The sequence below is a fragment of the Erpetoichthys calabaricus genome, chromosome 4 (assembly GCF_900747795.2).
Source record: "Erpetoichthys calabaricus chromosome 4, fErpCal1.3, whole genome shotgun sequence".
Lineage (NCBI taxonomy): Eukaryota > Metazoa > Chordata > Cladistia > Polypteriformes > Polypteridae > Erpetoichthys > Erpetoichthys calabaricus.
The window spans coordinates 318,773,115-318,796,538 of NC_041397.2; the positions used below are offsets into that span (position 1 = coordinate 318,773,115).

Sequence of the window (23,424 nt, forward strand, 5' to 3'; positions counted from 1 at the left end):
CATAATGATCAGTATTTTCCTAATCAAAAAATATTTAGGATATATAATTTATGTTCTGTTTTTTTTTTTTTTTTTAGGTGGGGATTTACTGTTCATGGATGTATTGATGGATTCTCGCGTCTTATTCCATATTTAAATTGTGCATTGCATAACAAATCATTCACAGTTTTAGAAGTTTTTTGCAAGGCTGTTGTGAAGTATGGCTTACCATCTCGAGTAAGATCAGATCATGGAGGAGAAAATCCTCAAGTAGCACTGCTCATGAATATCCTGAGAGGACTGCAGCGTGGTAGCCATATTACTGGACAATCAGTACACAACCAAAGAATTGAAAGGCTTTGGAAAGACGTATTCTCACAGGTCATTGAACCGTTTTACAAGGAGTTCTATGAAATGGAGGATCTTCGTATTCTGAATCCAGACAATACTGTACACATAGCATGTCTTCATTTAGTGTACCTTAATGAAATTAACAAACGACTTGAACTATTTAGAAATGGTTGGAATATGCACAGAATTAGAACAGAAGGGAACCAAACACCAGAACAGATTTGGTAAGATGGGCTTCTCATCACAAATTCTGCTCCATCAGATGCTACTATTGAACAGCTTTTATTAGAAAACTTACAAAGAATCGGGGGGCCAGCTTTAATTTCTTCTGATGTGACTGAAGAAGAAGAGTCATCCAACACATTAAATTTAACTAATCAGCAGATGGAAATGCTTTCTGCTGAATTTCAGCATGGAGATGGATTACAGGATAACTATTCTCGATGTGTCCGTTGTGTTGTTGAGCTTTTACAATCTAATGCAGACAGCACTGCATCATCATCATCTTAACAGCATATTGGAAAAAGAGTGAAGAGAGTTGTCAACCATGATTTCATTTTCAGTTTTAGTATTAATGGAAGAACCCTAAACATATAATTTCATGTTACATTTTTTTTTTATAATTTTCTATCTTTTGTATTGTGCTGGCAGTAACTATAATAGGTTTACAATTATGCTTAGTAAACAGTCTCTTTCTTTGACTGCATCTTTAATAAATGTATGTCATATTTCCTGATGCTGTAAAATACTGCCTTAAAATACACATGCACAAGCAGACATAAAAAGAAAAATCAACTTTACTTCCAGTTTCTAAATTGCACAAGAATTGAGAAAATGTCTGATGTTTAGGTACAGTGGACAGTAGGGCAGAACGGAGTGTCAGAGTCATAGAAAAAATAAAATCAAGGAAAGGTAAATGTTAAAAATAAAAAAACCCATTCAGCAAACACTTTAAATAGACAAAAGAAATTTGAGTTAAAACAGTATGTAACAGAAGGGATTGGAAAATTTAAACTATGAACTGTGCAAAAGAAAATGTTAGTTTAGATTAGTTATTAGTCATATTAAATACTAGACAGAGAGCCAAAAAAATTAATTTGACCATAATAAATTTAACATTAACCTACTAAAATATCAGAAAACAAATTGTCCATTCAAGGTATATGTTTTAACATGTAATGGTAAATAGTAAAAAAGAAAGATATCCAATAGCACTCACTGCACCACAGTAGAAGAGCCAAGAACTAAAGGTGATCCACATGTTGCCTGGAGGTATGAGACACTGTTCCTGATAGCCAGCAGCTTATAATTCTTTGTATTTATGTAGCGCTTTTCTCACTACTCAAAGCGCTCAGCAAGTGCAGGTTAAGGGCCTTGCTGAAGGGCCCAACAGAGCAGAGGCCCTTTTGGCATTTATGGGATTCGAACCGGCAACCTTCCGATTGCCAGTGCAGATCCCTAGCCTCAGAGCCACCACTCCAGGGCCTAGTCCTAAAACAGAACTGGTCTTGTTGATTAACTTATCCAGTCTGTTGACAACTGTTGTTTTAAAAGAGCACACTTGGTACCTTAAATTCATGCAACATATGCAGATTTATTCTACTCATGTCAAATGACCTCAGCAACCCTTGGAAACACAGTTAGCCAATTTTGTATATTGTTTCAGTGATTGCAGCCCAATACAGATTTTGTCCAGTTACATCCTTGGGTATTAATACACCTACTTCTTGGTTTAAGGAATTGGTCAGTTCTAGTGGTATACCATCATCTCTTCTGTTTGGCTAACATTAAGCTGCATATGCTTCCTCAATTCCTCACTACAAGAAGTCATCCACCAGGCCTCCTGTACAGCCCACACTGGCATACCCGCACAAGAATCTCAGCAGTTAGTCTCAGAATATTACAATAGGATAAGCAGGAAGAAATCTGGGAGTTCTTCAGAGTCCCTGTGTCACTTATCAAACATTTAACCTTGCACACTGTTATGTAGCCTCACATAGCGGTCCATTTATTGTCAGAAATCCAAGACACACAGCAACCAGCCATTTTCACTGATCTTAGCTTATATTACAGTAGTGTTGTGAAAGGCACCACATAGGTCAAAAACATGGGCCTCGTGTCTGCATGCCCGATCCAAGTAAATGAAGGACCTGTATAACAGATTGATGTTGCCTGCACAAATGTGCATCTAACAGGCAAAGTGCTTTGGATGAGGTGCTGTTTTCACCACATGTCTGAGGTTGGTAACTTCAACTGTTTACATAGTTTTCATGATGTAAAATGTTAAGGATGCATGTCTGTAGTCTTTCAGTTTAATATGTTCCATTTTGAACTGCACAATAAAACTCAGGTAATGAAAATAAATTACGACAATAAATTCAATGTAACTGAGAGGTCATGTGGATAAAAGCATACAGTATAGAGCTCCTCCTAACAGTAGACTAGGATGCCTACCTTTCTCATCAGAAACAAGAGTGTAACCATGGAAAGAATGCCTGAAAAGACAAAAAACATTTCTATAAGTAACATATGGGGCCATTCTAACCCTTTTACCTAAGGAGACAGACAAGGCCCTTCCTTGCACACCCTAGAGTTTAAGGATCCAAAAACCCACCAAAGACTTTTCTAGTCTGCTGCACCTGGCACTAATGCAAGTTGTCTGTGACACCATGACCGGATTTAAAACCACTTTACAACAAGAGTTTATTGAGTCTGGAGGAAGGTTGGTATTGAAGGTTGAAACTGCAGGAGGGAGAGATTACAGAAGGGAAGAGGGGGAATCTTATTTGAGTGGTAAAGGTGAACTACTCCACAGTTATGCAGGGGATCCAAGCTTGCATAGGCAATGCATTTAAATTTGTTATTTGATTGTACCACCAGAAGAAATGAGAGCAACATAGAAACCACGCTTGAATTGGATGTCAGTCTTTTACAGGCTGGGCCCACTCACACACACACACACACACTCACTCACCCAAGGCCAGCTCAGAGTTACCAATCAATATGATGGGGTGCTATCAGGCAGCAGTACGAACTTTAATTCACCGACAGACATGAAGAAAACAAACATTTTTTCCAAAAAATTACTCAGTATAATGTTGTGCGTTGTTGTCAGATACCAATTTATTTGGATTTAAAACAATATTATTAAGCACTTTACAAAAAATATTAACAATTATAAATTGTATCATACATAACACTTATTCCTGTAAAAATTACATATCACTTCCAGTTTGAAACAGATACAGTTTGTTTGAGGGTAATACAAACAGGAAAAACTGTACATATTTGACTTCCAACTTTATGAAACAACATTATAATAATAACAATTGTAGTTAAACAACAATGTTGTTTCTGAAATATGTAATTTTAGCAATGTGTGTAACAAATAAACATGAAAAACTGGAAATTTTTATTTGAGATTATTACAATAACGTGTCTGTGATTTTCAAAACCTTTTAATCTTTCTGAAATCTAAGTATATATTATGTCTGTTTCTTTCAACACTGCAGTTTGCAGAAACAGGCACCTGGAACTCAGTTACTATATTTAAGAAAAATAAAAAAAAAATTACAACATTGTCATTGTAAATGCTTCATCTGAATACAAAACAGATGTGTAAGTTACAGGAATTTCTATCATATTGCTGCATGTATGTGCAATAGGTCTACGCTGTGTGCCACTTAGTCTATTGAAAGATACCTTAATCCCATCATATGGTAACAGTGGGGAACCAGTTACAAACTGAAGAAATTTACACATGTCATCTAGGTCCAGTGACTTGATAAAGTCACATAGGTAATAACAGACTACATCTTCTTCAGGTCTTAAGTCAGGTTCACATGTAGTAAGTAAGGCAGTGTAAAACACAATCTACAGTTGGCATCTCCTTCCAGTACAAATAAGAAATGAGGTCTGTGTCAAGCTGTGACCAAAATATTGCCATGTGTACTTCTGGTATTGATTGCCGAATGAATGTATTCAAATACATTGGCTTAATAAGAAGTTCATTTTGTGCAACTAAAAGCAGCTGACTTTTAAAATTGGATGTAGAAGGAAGAGTATACATGCCATGAACTGAAAAAAAATTAAGCAGGTCCTGTTTTTCAGGTGCACTGACTGCAGTAACATCTTTCAAAGCTTTCCACAGTAGGCTACGCTCTGCTGTTGTTACATGCAACAAAAAATCATCTAACAGTATTTCGCTGTCTATAGTGGAGGTATTAAACACAATGGAAAGCAGAGTTGACCTGCAGAACCGAGGTGGTATACAATGGATGAGCCGACACATATGTGTCAGTACTTGGCCAACAACAGAGGATATGCCAGGAGCTTCAGAGAACTGGTTTATAGGAAGACAAGGAACAAGGGCATCTTCCCCTTTAAACCATTCAATAAAAGCCTTATTCCAAAAGGAAGAGAAAAGGTCTTTTGTTGAGCCTCCAAAGTCATCACCCTCCTCATCCATAAACTTTACACGTAAACGTTTGTTCAGAATGTCAGTTGTACTATAGATTGCTTGAACATCCTCTAAGATATTTTATCTTCTTATGCTGATACAAATTTCATCTTCAACAAGCAATTCCAATTCAGAAAAACCTTTTAACACATTAAAAACAATGTGAAAAGTGCATCTCAAAAAAATCTTTTTACCTCATATCTTGTATTATTTGAAGACTGGCTAGATAATGTTCTGAGTTGCATACTAATGTAACAGTATCATCAGATCAGTAGGAAGTGGTAAGATGACAGAACATGGCATAGCATAGGTATCTTTCAAGGTTTGTAATTAGAACTTTGAAACCTACTCAAAAGGTATTCTTAGAGGTCATTTGTTGAGGCTGAACTGAAGCCAAAATAATATATCTAGTAATATGCTGAAATTGCTGTTACTTTAAAATTATTATTATAAAAATGAGAAGTCAACTAAAGTTTTTTGTGAGGGAAACAGATTCAGTTTACCGTAACAGAAAAATAGTATAAACTAAGGTCTCAGAATACATTTTTATTATTTGCTATACTACCTTTTTCTTCTTTCTTTTATCACTCAAGATCTAAAAAATTTTGAGTGAATGGTAATATTACCTCGTTTAAGATCCAACTCCTTTTCCTCAGAATGTGACTGGTGTATTTGGATCTTACAAAAATAAATAAACAAATAAATAAATAAACTGAAAATGGAGACCACACAAGAAGCACAGTATTAATTATTATTTAATAACCACAGCTCTGATGGAAAACTAACCTCTAAACTGCACCCTACACCCCTCTCATAATTCTTTGTTTTTGTAAATTTACTACACAATGAGTTAAAAGAATGTATAACTCTCCTTAACAAAAAATGAATATACTAAAAAAAAAAAATAATCACATCATTTAATAAATATAGTTTTTTCTTCTCTTTTATAAAAGACCATTTAGTTTATCCTGGTGCACTAGAAAACACTGCAGTAGACAAGAACAGAATGTGACAGAGAAAAGATGAATTGTGATCCGTACTGTTGGAGTCCCCGTATTTACATATGCAAAAGGAGAAGGTGCTGGTGTTGCTGTTGCTGCCTCAGTAGTCAGAGATAACAACTGAAACTAAAAAGTAAACCCCAAATTTTACCTAAAGTAGAATGCTTTATTAATAAATCCTTGTACTTATAAACTTAAATAAAGATTAATAAGAAACTAAGTGCTGGAAACCATATAGGTGTTATAACTGTACCAGAATTTATGAGCTTGAAGATATATACCTCTTGCTAGAACTACAGTATTTTGCCTTTGGTTTCAGAATTGCAGCTCCTACTGTAAAACATAATCCTATGGTGTTATTAAAAGGATGTTTTTAATTTATCCAGTTAAAGAATCTTGAAATTTCTCTCTAAGGTTTACATTGGAACAAAGTGAAAATGTACCCTTTTTTTCTATTTATACGCAAGTGATTTTCAAATTAAACTTCCTTTAGATTGGTAAATTTGTACAATTCCGTAATACAAACAAACAGGCACTATGTTTTTATCATATTCTTTTATATTTAAACAAAAATGTGAAAATGTTTGCATACCTCTGGTTGGTTTGTAACATCTGCTACTCTCTGAACTGACTCTTCTCTAACTTCAACATCTAAGACAGGAGTCTAAAAATAAATAGTGTATATAACCCTAAAATACATTTTTGCTTTACTAAATAAATAAAATTTTAGAAAAAATGCAGTCTAAGTATAGTAAAAACACATTTTAAGTAATTGCAATGTAACATTCACATTGTAATGCTTCATCTGTAAAGAATACATAAACCACACTTGCATTCTCTATCTAACAAACATACAAGAGACATCCTCATATTAATCTTAGAACTTTAAATAATGAATCATGGTATTTCAGTATAGAGAAATGTATGTAACTTATGAGGTGGCCCTGACTAGCAGGTAGTTTCAGTGCTGGCCAGCTGGTCACAACCTTTGCTTCCTTTTGCAAATGACCCTCTCTAATGCTGTACAAGACATCTATACATTAGAAGTATATACAGATTGGGACCACTCCTACTGTCAAAGTACATTCAACTGCAAACACCCACCATGTTTCCTTTTAGTGGTGCCTTTGCCTGGTAAACTCCTGCCAGCTGCTGGCACACTTTATCAACTTCTTAAAGAAGTACTGTGAAATATACCCTTACCTCATGTTGGGGATGATTGTCTTCTATAGTCTGTATATTGACATTTAGCCTCTCCTGGTTGTTCCTTACATGATGAATTTCTGAGCTCAAAGCACCATGCACTTCTTCTAATTGGGTCTGACCTTCATTTTGCAAGTTGGTTTCAGGTCTGTCAGCAAAAGTAACTGAGGACATTCCTGCTTCTGTCAGCTGTATGACAATATAAAAATGATGCTAGCAGCTATATAATGCATGTACATGGTTGTGGAGAAATAGGCACTATATGCAATAGATAGATAAAGGTTGATATATATAATAGATAGAGATACAGACAGACAGAATTGAAAGGCACTATACCAGATAGATAGATAGATAGACAGACAGACAGACAGACAGACAGACAGACAGACAGACAGACAGACAGACAGATAGATAGATAGATAGATAGATAGATAGATAGATAGATAGATAGATAGATAGATAGATAGATAGATAGATAGATACTTGCATCATTTTCTTTTAACAGACAACTTTAATGACATAAAGACATCAGGATCAAATATTACATTAGCTGTTGGTGACAGACCTGCAACTTTGTAGTTCCAATGAAATAATTTAACTGCCTGTTGATTTCTTTTGCAAAATGTTATTGTGAAAATGAAACAAATAAAAAAATATTCACACTTATATTATCAATATTCATTTATAATACAAGTTTGCTTCCAAACCTGAACTGGTAGAGGTAGATCTCGTCCAGGAACTACACAAATCTTCCCTTTTCCAATTTCCAATTCTAAATCATGTATTGTTGTTGCAGCAAGTTTTTTAAGACGTCTGCCTTTTTCTGCTTTTGCAAAGGTGAAGCCGGTCAAATGCAATGGTGCTTTAGGAAAGCTATCCTGTACAAACTTCTCAAAACAAGAAAAATTCCATTTCCTTTGAATTATTGACTTTGACCCATATCTTTTAGTAGAACCAGGCTGTTCATGTTTAGGAACACCTGCAATATTTGAAATTGTTAACTACAGCCATTTCTTCATAATATTACATTTTACAACACTTTTGAGGTTTTAGTTATAGACTATGTAATTACAGATGTTGAAATCACTTCATAATTAATAAAATTTATACTTTACCTGCCAAATATAGACACCTATACTGTAAATTAAAATTACTAACCCAGACCATTTCTCGTCAACCTGGCCATTTCTAATGGTGGAGGGACAAAGTCTTCATTGTGTTTTTGTAACAGAAACAAGTTACTTTTCCAAATATCGCCTCTAACCCGTCCTTTATATTTTCTGCCTATAAAAATACAGTGGGAGGTTATGTTTCACGAATTAGTTTAAAACTAATACATCACATGTTTGTTAGTATGCGCTTATTATAATTAAAATATACAACCCCCGTGACCCTGTGTTAGGATATAGCGGGTTGGGTAATGATCGACTGACTGACAAACTTGCAAAGGAAAGTGGATATAAGGTTTCATCATGAATTAATCGTGATAAACGGGCAATTTTTAATTATGAAGTGAATTATTCTGTATCACGACTTGGAAGTTATTTAGTTATCACCTCCTCTTCTGTGACTCGTCTCTGCAGTTGAACATCTTTGAAATAAGGCTCTAGTTTCGCAAACAAATGCGGCAGCTTCTGTTGTATTTATTGTTGAAATAAATGGACCATGCAATGTAGTCAGTTCTTCCTTAACTTTATTCACACTTCCTCCTTCCCTCTCTCTTTTTCCTTCCACCCCTTTCCTCACAGCGACCTCTACCTCCTGACTGATTACATCAATATCCCACATATACCCCCTTTAGAAGAAAAAAACAATCATTCCCCTTTTGAAGAAAAAAAACAATCATTAATAATATTAAAACATTATAATAAGAGAAAACTGTAATCTCTAATTTTCAACATTATACTAATCAACTAATTAAACTATCCCATTCCTTTATAACTGTTAAGGTAACACGTGTAGCTTCCAAATAATGTAAATCTTTATCTGACATAGTCCTTTGTCCACACCGGAGCCTGTCGCACTCTACCTCTCCGTATATTTGAAAAAGACTGCCCAGGTGTACCAGTAGAAGTAGCAGCCGACTGAATTGGACGGGTTGGAACGTATGAATCCTCTGGTTGTGTGTCTGAAGTCAGACTGGATTGTACAGCTGTAGCTGGAGCGAGATGAACTGCATTCCAGATCTTGCCATCTGACAACAGGTATGTGGCAGGGCCTTTCTGAGCAATTATCTGATAAGGGCGACTGAATTTGAAGTGATCCTTTTGAACTATGCCCGGCTTCCTAATACGCACAAAACTCCCACAAGTGAAAGAAGGTGATTTTGCTCTGCGACGTATATCTGTATATTTTTTCATTTGTTCTTGTTTCCGTTGTACATGCTGCGCCACAGTAGTATGTTGCTTCAAAGTCGAAGTTGGAAGCAGGTCTCTAATGTTTAATTTAGTTATCATTGGGCGACCATGTAAGAGCTCAGCAGGTGACTTTTGTGTTACTGCATGTACAGTAGCACGATATATCTGTAAAAATTCAGTAACAAATGACTTCCAAGGCTTTCCTTCAATATTTGCTGTTTGCAAACAGTCCTTTAATACCCTGTTAAAACGCTCTATCGCACCATTTGCTTGTGGATAGTAAACAGAACTGCGAGTGTGTATGATGTCCCTATCGCTAAGAAACGCTTCAAAGTCAGAAGACGTAAACTGAGATCCATTGTCAGTAACAATTTCCAGTGGATTTCCTTCCCTACTGAAAATAGTGCACAAAAAATGTATAATGGTTTCCGAAGTCACAGCAGAAGCAAAAGCAACCTCTGGCCACTTACTGAAGTAGTCAATAAGTGTAATGGCATAGCGATAGCCATATGGTGCAGTTTGGAATGGCCCCACAATATCAATGGCAAGTTTGTTCCAAGCTGAATTTGGGATAGGCACTGGTTGTAATGGAGCTGTATTTGTTTTAGCGGTTTTATCGTGCTGTATGCAAGTTGTACATAACTTGATAGCATCTTCCACTTGGGAGTCCATGCCAGGCCACCAATATAAATCCCTGAGTCTCTGTTTCGTTCATACAATCCCTTGATGGGTAGAATGTGCCAGCTGAATCATCTTAGACTGTAATTCTGATGGGACAATGACCCTATGAGTGCCACGAATAATAAGTTCATTTTTTACCACCAACTCTGTCTGAATTCTAAAATATGGAATAACATCAGATTCAAGTCCTTTTGAAGTACAAGGCCATCCTTTACTAATATAAGTCTTGACCTTTTGTAGAATAGGGCACGAGGCACAAGCACTTTGAAACTGCTCTGCAGTCACTGCAGCAAAGTCAACAGACACCAGTGCAACCAATTCCAAGTCAGGGTCTTGTTCTGATACTGTCTCAGACAGTGGCAAGCGTGATAAGCAGTCAGCAGTGATATTTTCATGACCAGGTTTATACTCAATACTGTAGTTGAATGACATAAGTCGTGCTGACCACCTTGCAATTCTCATGCCTGCTCGTCCAAGCCCCTTGCTAGTAAGTAGTGTGGTTAGATAGTAAATGGACAGTGATCAGTGCGTAAGGTAAAATGACGTCCCCACAAGTAGGTACGCCATTTCTCTGTGGCCCACACGCAAGCAAGAGCCTCTTTTTCAATAGTAGAGTACTGTCTTTCACATTCTGACAATGTACGAGATGCAAAGGCAACGGTTTTCTCAAATCCACCATGATTCTGTGTAAGGACAGCACCAATACCATAATCCGAAGCATCTGTAGTTACAATTGCAGGCAATGAAGGGTCAAAAATTGCAAGCACTGGACTGGTAGCAATAAGGTTCCTAATACAATCATAGCTTTCTTGTGCCATATTTGTCCAAGAAAATTCTCCAGAATTCCTAAGCAGTTCACGAAGGGGTTCTACCACAGTGGCATAATTTGGAATGAACTTAGAATACCAAGCAGTCAGTCCAAGAAATGAGCGTAAAGAAGATACATCATGAGGTGGTGGAGCTTCAGTTACTGCTCTTATGTGTTCAACATTGGGCTGAAGGCCAGCAGAAGAAATTCTATGGCCTAAAAATGTCAGTTCAGTTTTTCTGAATTGACATTTCTCCATATTAAGCTGCAGCCCACTGTCATGAAGACAATGAAGTACTGCTTGTAACCTGTGTTCATGAACAGATGGTGAGTCCCCATATACCATAATGTCATCTAACACTGCACCCCATCCTGCCCTGCTAGTATCAAGGATATCATTCTCTGAAATGCACTTGGAGCTGATGCCAGACCATAAGGTACTCTTTTAAAACGAAAAAGTCCATCATGTGTTATAAATGCAGTAATATCTCTGCTATCCTCATGTAAAGGTACCTGATGGTAAGCATTTCGAAGATCAATGGTGGAGAACATTTTAGCTCCTCGAAGGTGTGTGAACACTTCTTCAATGTGTGGTAAAGGGTGGCTATCTATCACCACAGCTTTGTTTGGCTCACGAAGGTCTACACATAGTCGTATTGCACCTGATTTTTTTTTAATTACTACTAATGGTGACACCCAAGGAGATGAATCAGTTTTCTCTATAATGTCTTCCTGTTCAAGTCTCTTTAGTTCTTTAGAGACAGCCTCACGGACAGAAAATGGTAGACGACGAAGTTTCTGTTGAACAGGTATTACCTCATGTCGTAGTTTAACCTTATGAATAAATCTATCAGTCACACCTAATGTATGAGCATTCTTAATATTCATTACTGTCATGTTGTATACGGGGTCATTGGGCATTTTCTTGGATGCAGTTTGTCCATTTCTAATTTCTAAGTTAAGTGCCATAAAAAGGTCCATGCCTAACAAAGCTGCTCCCAGTGGCACAACGTAAAATGTAGCTTGTGTATGGTTTGTATCCCTTGTAATGAAAAGAGTAATACATCCCAGTACTGGAATTGGTTTCTGCATATAAGTCTTTAGTTGCACTTTTGACTGAACAAGTGGTACATTACTAAAATGTTGACGATAGAATACTTCTGGTAGAATTGAAACTGCTGAGCCAGTGTCCACAAGTAAGTTTGCTTGAACTGGTTGAGTGCAGGCAGCTTGAAGGGACACTGAGCACCAGAGACCCTTCTTCCGTTGTGCATCTGTAGTGTCATCAATGCTAAGAACAGTAAGGTCAGGCACAGACTTCTTGCACAGCACAAGTGGATGTGGCACCACGACATACTTTAGCAAAATGACCAAATTTACCGCAATGTCTGCATCTTACTGCTTTTGCTGGACAATTGGGGTTATTAGCCAGGTGCATTCGAGATCCACAGCGATAACATGTTTTCTGTTGCACCACAATTGAAGCCTGAGCTGCTGCTGCTGTTTGTTTTTCAGATACACGCGCATTAAAAGCAGGTTCCTGCCTCGCTCGTCCCGTACCTTGTGAATTTTTTTGTACCTCATTAACAGACGATTCGGTATTAGTAACCATAGCCTTAGTTTCAGTCACTGCACATTCAATTTGCCCAGCAATAGCAATCGCTTTTTGTAATGTAAGGTCCTTCTCTAGCAATAATCGTTCTCGAATGCGAGGCATATTTGTTTTCTCTATGATTTGATCTCTAAGCATGTCATCCGCTAGCACGCCAAAATCACAATTAGCAATGAGCTCGCGCAGTGCTGCAACATATTGCAAAGTAGATTCACCAGGCTTCTGCGCTCTTTGGCGAAATTTACTTCTTTCAGCCACAACGTTCACTTTTGGAATGAAAAAGTCTTTTAGTGCAGCAAGGGCAGCAGCGAATGTATCATCAGCAATAGCAAGAGTGTAGAAAATACGCTGAGCTTCAGTCCCTAGGCAATGAATCAATAGGGCACGTTTACGTTTATCCGATAGCGGTGTGTCAGTAAGAGCTAGCACATAGTTCTCAAACATCCTTAGCCAAGAATTAAACGGTATTGCAGGCTCACCCGGAGTTTCGAGAAACACAGGAGGAGGCGAGAGTCCAAAAGTTGACATCCTCGTCGCCAATATGTTGTATTTATTGTTGAAATAAATGGACCATGCAATGTAGTCAGTTCTTCCTTAACTTTATTCACACTTCCTCCTTCCCTCTCTCTTTTTCCTTCCACCCCTTTCCTCACAGCGACCTCTACCTCCTGACTGATTACATCAATATCCCACAGCTTCAGAATCTGCAGCCGAGTTCTGCCCTTCCATGTCTGCTCCAAGTTCTTCTTCTGCTTGATGTACGAATGTCAGCGCCTGGGCTAACACTCGCTGGACTTCACCCCTCTCTCTTGACATGTGATCTGCAAAAGGAAAGCTAAACAGTACACACAAGCACAAATTTATCTAAATGTCGTCTAAGTAGGAAAGCCACATGATAAACATGTCGAAATTGCCTTTCATATAAATAAGTAAATAACCAGCGCTGCGAGCAACTTATGCACAGCAAACATAAACGGCGCAAACAATCGCTCTCATATTTCATATTCTACACACATGGACAAAACATTATGGAAAAAAATCCTAACGCCAGGATAAAAATTTAAAATATCGAGGAGTCGGACCGCCTTTACGAACTAAGAAACCCAAACGTGCGGCAGCTGCCATTGATATTTTGCATGAAACGGTGCTATATATGATTAAAACTGTGAAAAATTACTATAAAATGAATGCTGAGCATTACCTCTGGGGCTTGATTGTGAGACTGCACTACTTGCGCCTTGGAAAACAGAAATACAAGTATATTTGTAATTCTATAATAAACGATCAAAAAAACGGAAGCCTTTCACAGGAAGTGATGTGATTTTTGAATAATGAGTACAACTTTTAAATAAAGAGGAAGTGATTTAAAGATATCTGTAATTCATTTAAAGATATCTGCAAATACGCAAGTGCTCATTTAAAGATATCTGCAAATCATTTAAAGATATCTTGAAGTGCATTAAAGATATCTTAATTCAAGATACATTTGAAGATATCTGTAAATCATTTCAAGATATCTATAAATCATTTAGATATATCTTTAAATCATTTACAGATATCTTCAAATGATTAAGAGATATCTCAAATGATTTAAAGATATCTGGAAATATTTAAAGATATCTTGAAATATTTAGAGATATCTTTAAAAGATTTAGAGATATCTTTAAATGTTTTCAAGATATCTTTGAATGTTTTAAAGATATCTCTGAATGATAATTTGGCTTGCCATAAAATTATTTATTGAAATGCCTATACATGTACAGTGTCTGTTTTAGGAAGTCATAGTTTTTTACTTGTTCCCATTAGGAATTATAATTTCTCAGTGTCACATATTATTCGTTACTACTCGCGATTCCCGTATCATTGAGATTCTGTTTTATATTCTGTATAAGCAAACTTTTTAAAAGGAGAGTTAATTGAACTGACTATAGCAGACTTGTGACTTTAACAATGCATTCTGTCCTAAATGACAGCGCACACGCTTTTTGATATTTCCTAAAGGCCAAAGTGTCTCAGTTTGCTCTGTAATATATTTTGACAGTGTATTTTAGTGAGAATGATTATAAACATACTAGTCATTTAGCCCGTTACAATAACGGGCGCTAGAACAGTAGTGCATAAACATTAGTAGGAACAGTCTCTATTAAATGGCAAGGGACTTTGACCTCATTCTTTTTGTTGGTCGTATTTGTCTTTCTTTCAGCCTTTCTTTTGTTGATGTTTACTTGCTGAGCTGACCGTTCTTCGTGGGCTGCCGCCGTGTATTGTGTGTCTTTAATTTTCTTGGACAGTAATACGGCTCTATTCAATAAGGGCACGCACAAAAAGGCGAGCTTCAAAAGGGCGACCTCAATTGAGCGCTGCGAATAAAGGCGTTCATAGATAATTTAGTTCAAATGGCTCTGAAATATGTGAAGAGCAACAGGTGCAGATCTTTATTTACGCGCGCCTTTATTCGCTGTGCCCAATTGAGGTCGCCCTTTTGAGGCTCGCCTTTTTGTGCGTGCCCTTATTGAAGGATACCGTCTTGTACGTACGCTGGCTTGTACGTCCGTAATATACCTTTAATTTTCTCTGGCGGTAATACAGGTGTGCGCGTCGGTAATATACCTTTAATCTCCTCTGACAGTAATACTGGCTTGTATGTGGCTGTAATATGCGTCACTGTATTGTGTACCTTTAATTTCCTCTCGCAGTAATACTGGTTTGCATTTCCGTAAAACGCCTCTAACTTTCTCTGACAGTAATATCGCACATCGCACCGTGCCCCGCGCATGCGCACTTCATCAGAAGACACCCACACACAGACACCTGGAAGCACACAGGAATTTTATATATATAGATTACCATTGTTCATTTCCCATGTAGATATGTAACGTTTGGTGAGAATAAATAAAAAGTAACAACACATATAATAGTTATGTTGCATTGTTTATGATTAACAAAATTCATAGTTTATCTGAAATGTTCTACTTATACAGTCGATTTATTCCACTTCTGAAGGTGTACACTGTCGGTATTCTCCATTGCATTTGCCCCCCAGTGTAGCGTGTGCCAGTGCAACCGAGGGGTGGCAGACGAGCTCACATAATGGGTGACAAGGCACATCCTCACCCTGATGCCGAGGCTCTTGTCATGAATATTCCCATCTTGTGCTTTTTCTCGTTCTTGCCAGTTTACTATTATTATTGGACACGTATGTAGAGGGAATGTGTGTCTTATTTTATGTCTATGAAAGGAAGGATGGTAAAGCCTTGAATGAAACTGAGTGTTGATGCTTTGGGTAACAAGACAGGTGAGGAGCAGGGAACGTTAAATGTGACAGTGACTGCGGGGGATTGTGGAACTGGAAGATGGTTTAAGAATACAGAAATGACAAAAGCTTAGTCTTTCAATAATTCTATTTACATCAATGATTTATCTGTTGTTTTGCAGTTTGGAAGATTACTTATTTACCCCCCACCCCCACCCCCCAGTGCAGCCTTTGATAAGTCAGGTGCTTTTTTGAAAGTTTGGCTCCAGATGTGCTCATCCAGCTGCTCCTTCTTGTCAGTACTTGAGTCATCTTTATGTTCACCTCTGAATAAATTCGCAAAGTTTCTTTACAAATTTTTTGTCTCATTAACGCAGAAATCCCGAGGCTTTCCTAAAATTGCAGAAGACACTGTTGATGGCGCTGATTCTGTTTTAAAGACACTTGTGATTAGTTATGCAGCACACGCTTTTACTCACATTGCCTTTTGGAAATCAATAATACAAATCAGCTACAGATCTGGGAATCACTGAATAGTAAAAACGTTTAATGAGAGTGTCTTGCGCATATACTGGTGTAATGACCACGTCAGCTTTAGTGAAGCGTTTCTTAGCCTCTCTGATATGATCGACATGGGGTAGAGTAGATTCTGGATTGTTATAATACGTGCTACCTTACGCAAAATATGCTCATTAATTTGTTACAGATTCTAGGTGGACACGATTCCACACCAAGGAAAAAGGTGCCCCATGTAAATCGTTCATAATGTCTCCAAAATATATTTGTTAAATCAGCTCTGTCCAGTTAACCTCTTAGGACGGGATCTCATGACAAAACTTTCTCTCTCCATTTCTATGACTGAACAGGGATTTTTCTGCTCGTCTCCCAAGTTACTGTGCCAACTCGCCCCTCACCCCAAACCCTCTTTTGCAGCCTGGACTTTAAACATTTCCTCACACACCATCCTCCTCAACGCCCTACACTCTGTTCCCTCCTGTTTATTTCCCCTCTTACAGGTCCCTGACACCCTCCATTGTACTGCCCAATATTTCCCTGCAGAGGTAGACACCCCCTGGCTAGAATCCTTTCTTTCTTCAGGCACCTGCCCCAAAACCCTTCACATTCCCTGTATCTTTATTTCATCCACACAAGCTTCTACTTCTGTTCATCTCACATGCTCACAGAATATTTTCTATCTCGGCGGTTCAGTTCCCCATGTTTGTCTAGCCAAATCTAGCACTGTTATCTGGGTGGATATTGGGGAATGGGTGGAACAATGTCTTAATAGAACGGACTGGCTGCACGTTGCTCCAGGTATCTTTGATACCTCAAATCATTTAATAACTAAAGTTGTGCTTCAAAATGATTTTTTAGTACATCGTGTGCTGTGCCGTCCTTCCTTTTCTGCTTTTTCATTGCAAACCACCTTTCTCCCTTGGCTCTCTTCGCTCCCTGATTCCCTTTGGTCCCAAGAGAAGAATGATTATGGAAGGATAGCCCATTGTGAGCCTCTGGTGATTCACCCGAAATCTTCCTTCCGCCCACACCGTGCCCAGTATCCTCTGTCCCCAGAGGCAGAGGCTGGTATCGCCGCCGTACATTCTGATCTCGTGAGGCGAGGAGCGATTATTCCAATTAAATACTCTCCAGTCAACTCCCCCATTTTACCTGTGAAAAAGGCTGATGGTTCATGGCGTTTTGTTCAAGACCTACGACAAGTTAACTCTGCGTTTTTTTCCTAGAACACCTATCGTTCCTAATCCTTCCTCTATTCTTTCCACAATACCCCCGTCCGCCTGGTATTTCTCTGTTATTGACCTTGCTAACGCTTTCTTTTCCATTCCCGTGCACCCTGATTCTCAATTCTGGTTTGCTTTTACCTTTCAAAACCGCCGATGGACCTGGACCGTCATGCCTCAGGGATATACTGAAGCCCCTTGTGTTTATGGACAAGCTCTTGCTAAAAATTTAGAAGGCTTTTGGCCAGACAAAAGGCTTTTGGCCAGATAAAGACAGTGTATTGATACAGTATGTAGATGATATAATGTTATGTAGTCCTACTGAAGAAGATTGCGCACATGACACTCAGAAATTGTTATTTTTTTTAGCAGAAAATGGCCATAAAGTTTCTAAGGCAAAACTACAGTTAATTTCAAACAACTGTGAGATATTTAGGTCATGACATCACTTGTGGTACAAGAGCGCTCTCTAGCGATCGCATTAATACCATTCAGAAGCTTCCCAGACCTGTCACAAAGCAACAGGTTATGTCTGTATTGGGCATTTTTGGTTACTGCCGGCAATGGATTTTAAATTACACTGAAATGGCACAGCCATTACAAAATTTGGCAAACACCCCTGGCCTTCCTCTTTATGGCCAGGTACAATGGACTGTGCAAGCTGAGAAGGCTTTCTGCAATTTAAAAAGTGCACTTTTGTCCGCGCCAGCGTTAGGTTTTCCTGACTATTCTCGTCCATTCACTCTGTTCGTGGACGAAAAGGGGGGATACATGAATGCAGTTTTAACGCAACTACATGCAGACAAACAAAGGCCAATAGCCTATTTTTCGAAAAAATTGGATCCTACAACTGAAGCTGTACTAGCCAGTATGGATATAGTGCTCAATAGCCCCCTAACAGTAAAGGTACCTCACGCCGTACATTCTATTTTAGTACAGGCTAAGACCTCACATCTCACAACTGCAAGAGCAATACATTATCAAAATGTACTCTGTACTTTGTCAAATGTCACCATTAAAAGATGCTCCACCTTAAATCCAGCCACTCTTCTTCCAACTGAAGAAGAAGGAGAGCCACATGACTGTCATGATGAAATAGCTAAAGTTGTAAAGCCTAGACCAGGCCTACACGAAACACCGTTAGATATTGGAGAATTAATTTTTGTGGACAGATGTTCTTTGCGATTGGAAAATGGAACACCCTCGACCAGCTATGCAGTAGTGAAAGGTGGCCACCTGCTGGAAGCAAACCGAATTTCATCATTTTCATTTTGGAGTCTGTCATGATCATGGAGCCTTATGGAAATTAAGAGGACTTAAGACCAGCGCTAGCAAACCGATCCAACATCACAAGCTGATTGAATCCCTCTTAGAAGCTATAACTAAACCATCCAAGTTAGCGATCGTTAAATGTCAAGCTCACACAGGAAAACAAGATCCTGTCAGCAAAGGAAATGAATTAGCTGATCACTTTGCTAAACAGGCTGCATATAATAACACACCAATCTCTTTATTCCAACAGAGAAATAACCAGGACCCTGATAATCAACTTGTTTCTTTACCGAGTGCAGCCACGGACAGAGAAAAGAGAAAATGGTCCAAACAAGGGTCCCTCTCTGATGGAGTCTGGACCCATAGGCAAACTAACAAACCTTTCCTCCCAAAGGCTTCTTTCCCAGGTATGGCAAAAATCGCCCATGGCCTAGACCATGCTGGAAAGGACGCCATGGTTCAAGATGTTGAAAAACACTGGGAAGCTGTAGGCTTCTCTACATATGCAGAGCAGTTCTGCAGGCGATGTGGATTATGTCAAAAGTTTAATGTAGGAAAGGGCACCCAGGTAAGTCCTGCCGTTACACCTAATCCAATGGGTCCATTTGAACACCTCCAAATGGATTTCATTGAACTAACTCCGTCTAAAGGTTACCATTATTGTCTAGTAATTGTTGATGTGTTCTCCCGATGGGTAGAAGCTTTTCCTTCTAAACACTCTAATGCTAAAACTGTAGCCAAAGCTTTAATCAAAGAAATTATTCCTAGGTGGGGCATACCACAGAAATTACAAACTGATAATGGCACTCATTTTGTGAATTCCGTTATAAATGAATTAACCACCTGGCTCCAGATAAATGTGCATCATTATTGCAAATACCACCCCCAGAGTGGAGGCATTGTGGAACGGTGCAATGGCACCCTAAATTCTAAATTAGCAAAAATCTGTGAGCAGACAAATTTATCCTGGCTGGACGCTTTGCCTCTGGCCTTAATGGGATTGAGGGGAAGAACACACCGGCAATTAGGACTGTCGCTGTTTGAAATTCTGACCGGACGACCCATGCCTGTGGGCATGGTTATGGGAAATGTTAACCTGCATACTGTGGACAATGATCTTCTCTCTTGTCTTACAGGTCTCCGAGCTTCTCTGAAAGAAGTCTACGAGCAGGTTAACCAGGCTTGGAGGACTAGTCTTCCATCTAAAGACACACCGATTCCCTTAGGCACTTGGATCCTCGTCCGTGACCCTCGGAGGAAACATTGGCATCAGCCGAGGTGGAGAGGACCGTTCCAAGTTCTTCTGTCCACACCACATGCAGTGAAAGTGGAAGGATTGCCCGCCTGGATTCACGCCTCACATTGCAAGAGATGGCACCCTTGATTGCTGTGCTACTATGCTTTTCCTTTCCCTTGTCTACTGCCCTGGTCACCTTGACTTTCCCGTTAGGAATCACCACATCAGTGCAGGTTGATTTCTGCTCTATTATCAACTGTGGGACTGGTCGACAAGTCCAGTGGACCTGGTCTGACAAATACGTGTGTATGACTGTTGCGAAGTATTATTGGGGAAGTAACTGCGACAACTGGCAATGAGTTTTTGCTAACACTGGAACTGAGGACTGGGGTTATCAACCCTTTGAGGCCCAAAAATACGGTTTGAAAAAATCGGTTTTCTATCATAAAAGGACATGCGTCTCATGAATGTGCTGACAACCATTGTGACACCTTGATCATCACTTTGAAGAACCCCTCTTTACATGACTCAGGAACCTATATATTAGGGGCATATGTATCTGGAACAGACCCTTTAGGGAGATTTCTAATTAAGATTGACAATCCTGTTACTAACATCTCTCATTCTCCTGCACACACACCCGTCTCCCCAACTTCTGGTTCAGACTTTTCTCCTGTTAAGATTATGAATATTTCCACCCTTTCATCCACTTTTTCAATTGAAACTGGCTATGGCGATCAGAACCGTTGGTTGCAGTGGGTATTATATTCGGCTAAGTAAGTAAATCAATCTGATTGCTACGCCTGTGCTATGGCCAGGCCACATTTGGCTACCGTCCCTTTCCCTCTTTCTAATATTTCTGACCCTGTTGGTCTTCCTTGTCTCCTTGCCCTTTTTACCTCTCCATCCACACCGAAAGACTCTAACTGCATTACACTTTCTCTCCTCTTCCCCCCCACTCCTCAAATGACTCCCCCGATGTTCCAGTCTCATGAAGGCAATTATACCTGCTTCTCTAGTAATTATAGTTCCCCCTTCCGAGGTACTAACGTTGGTCATATCCCTTCTTCCTTCTGTTCCCAGACTTTTCAGGTTAACTCTACCTCATTTAATTCTACATTATCACTTTTCCTGTTAACACAGACCATTCCGCGTGCTGATATTTGGTGGATGTGCAGTAGATTAAAATTACTTGATATTCTTCCCCGTGTGGACTGGCACATGCGCATTAACCCAACTTGTTATGCCTTTCCGCCTCCTCCCTCTGAATTCTCCTCGTGTGTCGTCCAGCTCTGGCCGACGTCGTCCACCCCGCTCTGCTGACCCCTCCACATTCTCTCTTCACGGCCCTGGAGTTTACTTTGATTCCATTGGTGTCCCTCGCAGAGTCCCTGATAAATTTAAAGCATGAGATCAAGTTGCTGCCGGATTTGAGTCTATCTTTCCCCAAGTTACAATAAATAAAAATGTAGATTGGATTAATTACTTATATTACAACCAACAGCATTTCCTAAACTTTACTAAAGAGGCTGTTGAAGGGATACATGAGCAGCTTGATAGAACATCCCTTATGACTTGGCACAATCGATTAGCATTAGATATGCTCCTCGCCGAAAAGGGGGGTGTATGTGCTATGTTTGGTGATGCGTGCTGCACTTCCATCCCTAATAATACGGCTCCCGATGGATCAATCACCCGTGCTTTGACAGGTTTAACTGCCCTTTCAAATGAATTAGCTACCAATTCTGGCATTTCTAACCCCTGGGATCAATGGTTTATGTCTACTTTTGGATCCTGGGGCCAATGGCTCAGGTCAGTTTTTATTTCATTGGCCGTTGCTTTGATCATTCTGTTGCGTGTGGCCTGCTGTATCGTTCCCCTGATCAGATATATTGTGTCCCAGTATTTCACTACCTCCATGGCCAAGGCTTATACTGTATGTTACACGAAGAATGCATGCTTCAAATTTCTTCCTCCTTTTCTTCCACTCCTTCCCCTTCTCCTACTCTTCCCCGCATTGCTCCTATGTCACCCATATTTATGTTGGTTCAAAAAGGGGGGAATGTAGAAGAAGAATGTTCTCCTCAGCACCATGTATCTTGTGTGTTTAGTAAATTAGAATTTTTATAATAACTATTTTGTAACTTGCCAGTGAGAGACGCTTGGCTTATAAACTAACAAAAATATGTTATTCCAGGGCTCAGGAGAAATAGTGTCCAGATGAATACAATCTAAGCTGTTTCTTGTTTTTTCCTTTCTCAGAGTGAATGTCTCAGGGACAAGGTCACAAGGCTGCAGAAAGTACATGAAGTTTATACAAAGGCGTCTCTCCTGTGCTTGGCTTTGAGAACACAGATAATGCTTAGCTCAACAGACATATTGTTTAACTCTACGTAGATGATAAGGATGTTTTTCTGTCTTATTAATCACGAGATGCTGAATTATAAAAAACCCCTCCTAACTTTTAATCGGGGTTCAAATGAGCTTTGCGGCAGTAAGTTATGCTCTTTGAATCTCTACTTACTGTGACTCCGAGTGTGAAATAAAGAGAACTAAAGAAATATTATCTGCCTGCTGTCAGTGTGACTTTTTCGTCCACATGCTGCAGCCTGTTGGCCTTGTAGTGTCCTCATCGTACCCGCTGACAGTGCCAAGCATCTCACACTGGCACATTGACATGTGTTGCCAATGCCAGCGTGTGATTCTTTTTATTGGCAGGGTCTTGTATGTTCCTGCCCTTGCCTGATACTGCCATCATTTTTTTCGCCAGCACTCCCTATGCCAATTGGATGCCCCTGCTACATCATAACTACACACAGGCTAAGTGTTTTGCTCGGGATCACACTGTGGCTCATAAATGTGGCTTTATGATTTTATATAGTGCCTCTCTGTAGTAAACACCATCACAAGGTGACAAATGAGTGGTGACGGAGGACCCAGTTGGCATCCCGAGGTGTAGCTTGTTACATGTTGAGTGGTAGGAAGCCCTGGTAGAGTGTGCCCTGGTAATGGCTGCTGTTGTGGCCATGCCAGTAACAGTGAATTAGCACCAGTAGGGGGCACCATGCCACACAACGAGAAAAGAACGGGTGACTGCAAGATTCAAGCAGGGCTGTGTATGTCCTGAAGAAGAAGGGGCTGCCTGCCCTCTGTTGAAGTGGAAGATGGCACCAGTGGGGTGGCAAAGGGCACTCCTGGAGCTCATAAGGATAAGGAGGGGCACTTGATGTTCTGCATGGCTACCAGCCACCCACTGCATTAAGGCCTCGGACACAGGAGGTTTGTGATGGACAGGAGCACAGTGGCCAGAGGGAAGAAGAGGAATGAAGGTGGTGGGAGCAGGAAGAGACCAAAAATACGGACATACAGGTAGGCAAGTGGGCAAGCCATGGTGGCACATAGAGAGGGCACAGGTACCAGCATAGGGAGGCTTGGTGTGGCAATGCACTTTTTTGTTTCTTCTTACTTTTTT

General features: G+C 39.4%; 1 protein-coding gene across 1 annotated transcript; it reads right to left on the bottom strand.

Moving 5' to 3' along the window:
- Positions 1–3,561: 3,561 nt before the first annotated feature.
- Positions 3,562–8,179, bottom strand: LOC114641135 (uncharacterized). The gene is made up of 6 exons (XM_051926723.1): positions 8,152–8,179; positions 7,701–7,972; positions 6,994–7,182; positions 6,383–6,454; positions 5,416–5,467; positions 3,562–4,929 (listed from the first exon to the last, which is right to left on the bottom strand). Exons 1-6 carry the CDS (start codon positions 8,177–8,179, stop codon positions 4,871–4,873), a joined length of 672 nt encoding a protein of 223 aa, XP_051782683.1. The 3' UTR covers positions 3,562–4,870.
- Between the last annotated feature and the right edge of the window lie 15,245 nt (positions 8,180–23,424).

Bases quoted from the DNA above. Each gene is read 5' to 3' on its own strand.
- LOC114641135 (XM_051926723.1), bottom strand. From the start codon at position 8,179: ATGGCCAGGTTGACGAGAAATGGTCTGG. The intron at 6,455-6,993 runs GTAAGGGTATAT...ATTTATTTTTAG, and splicing joins ACAATCATCCCCAACATGAG to ACTCCTGTCTTAGATGTTGA. The intron at 4,930-5,415 runs GTAATATTACCA...ATGTGTTAAAAG, and splicing joins GGAGTTGGATCTTAAACGAG to GTTTTTCTGAATTGGAATTG.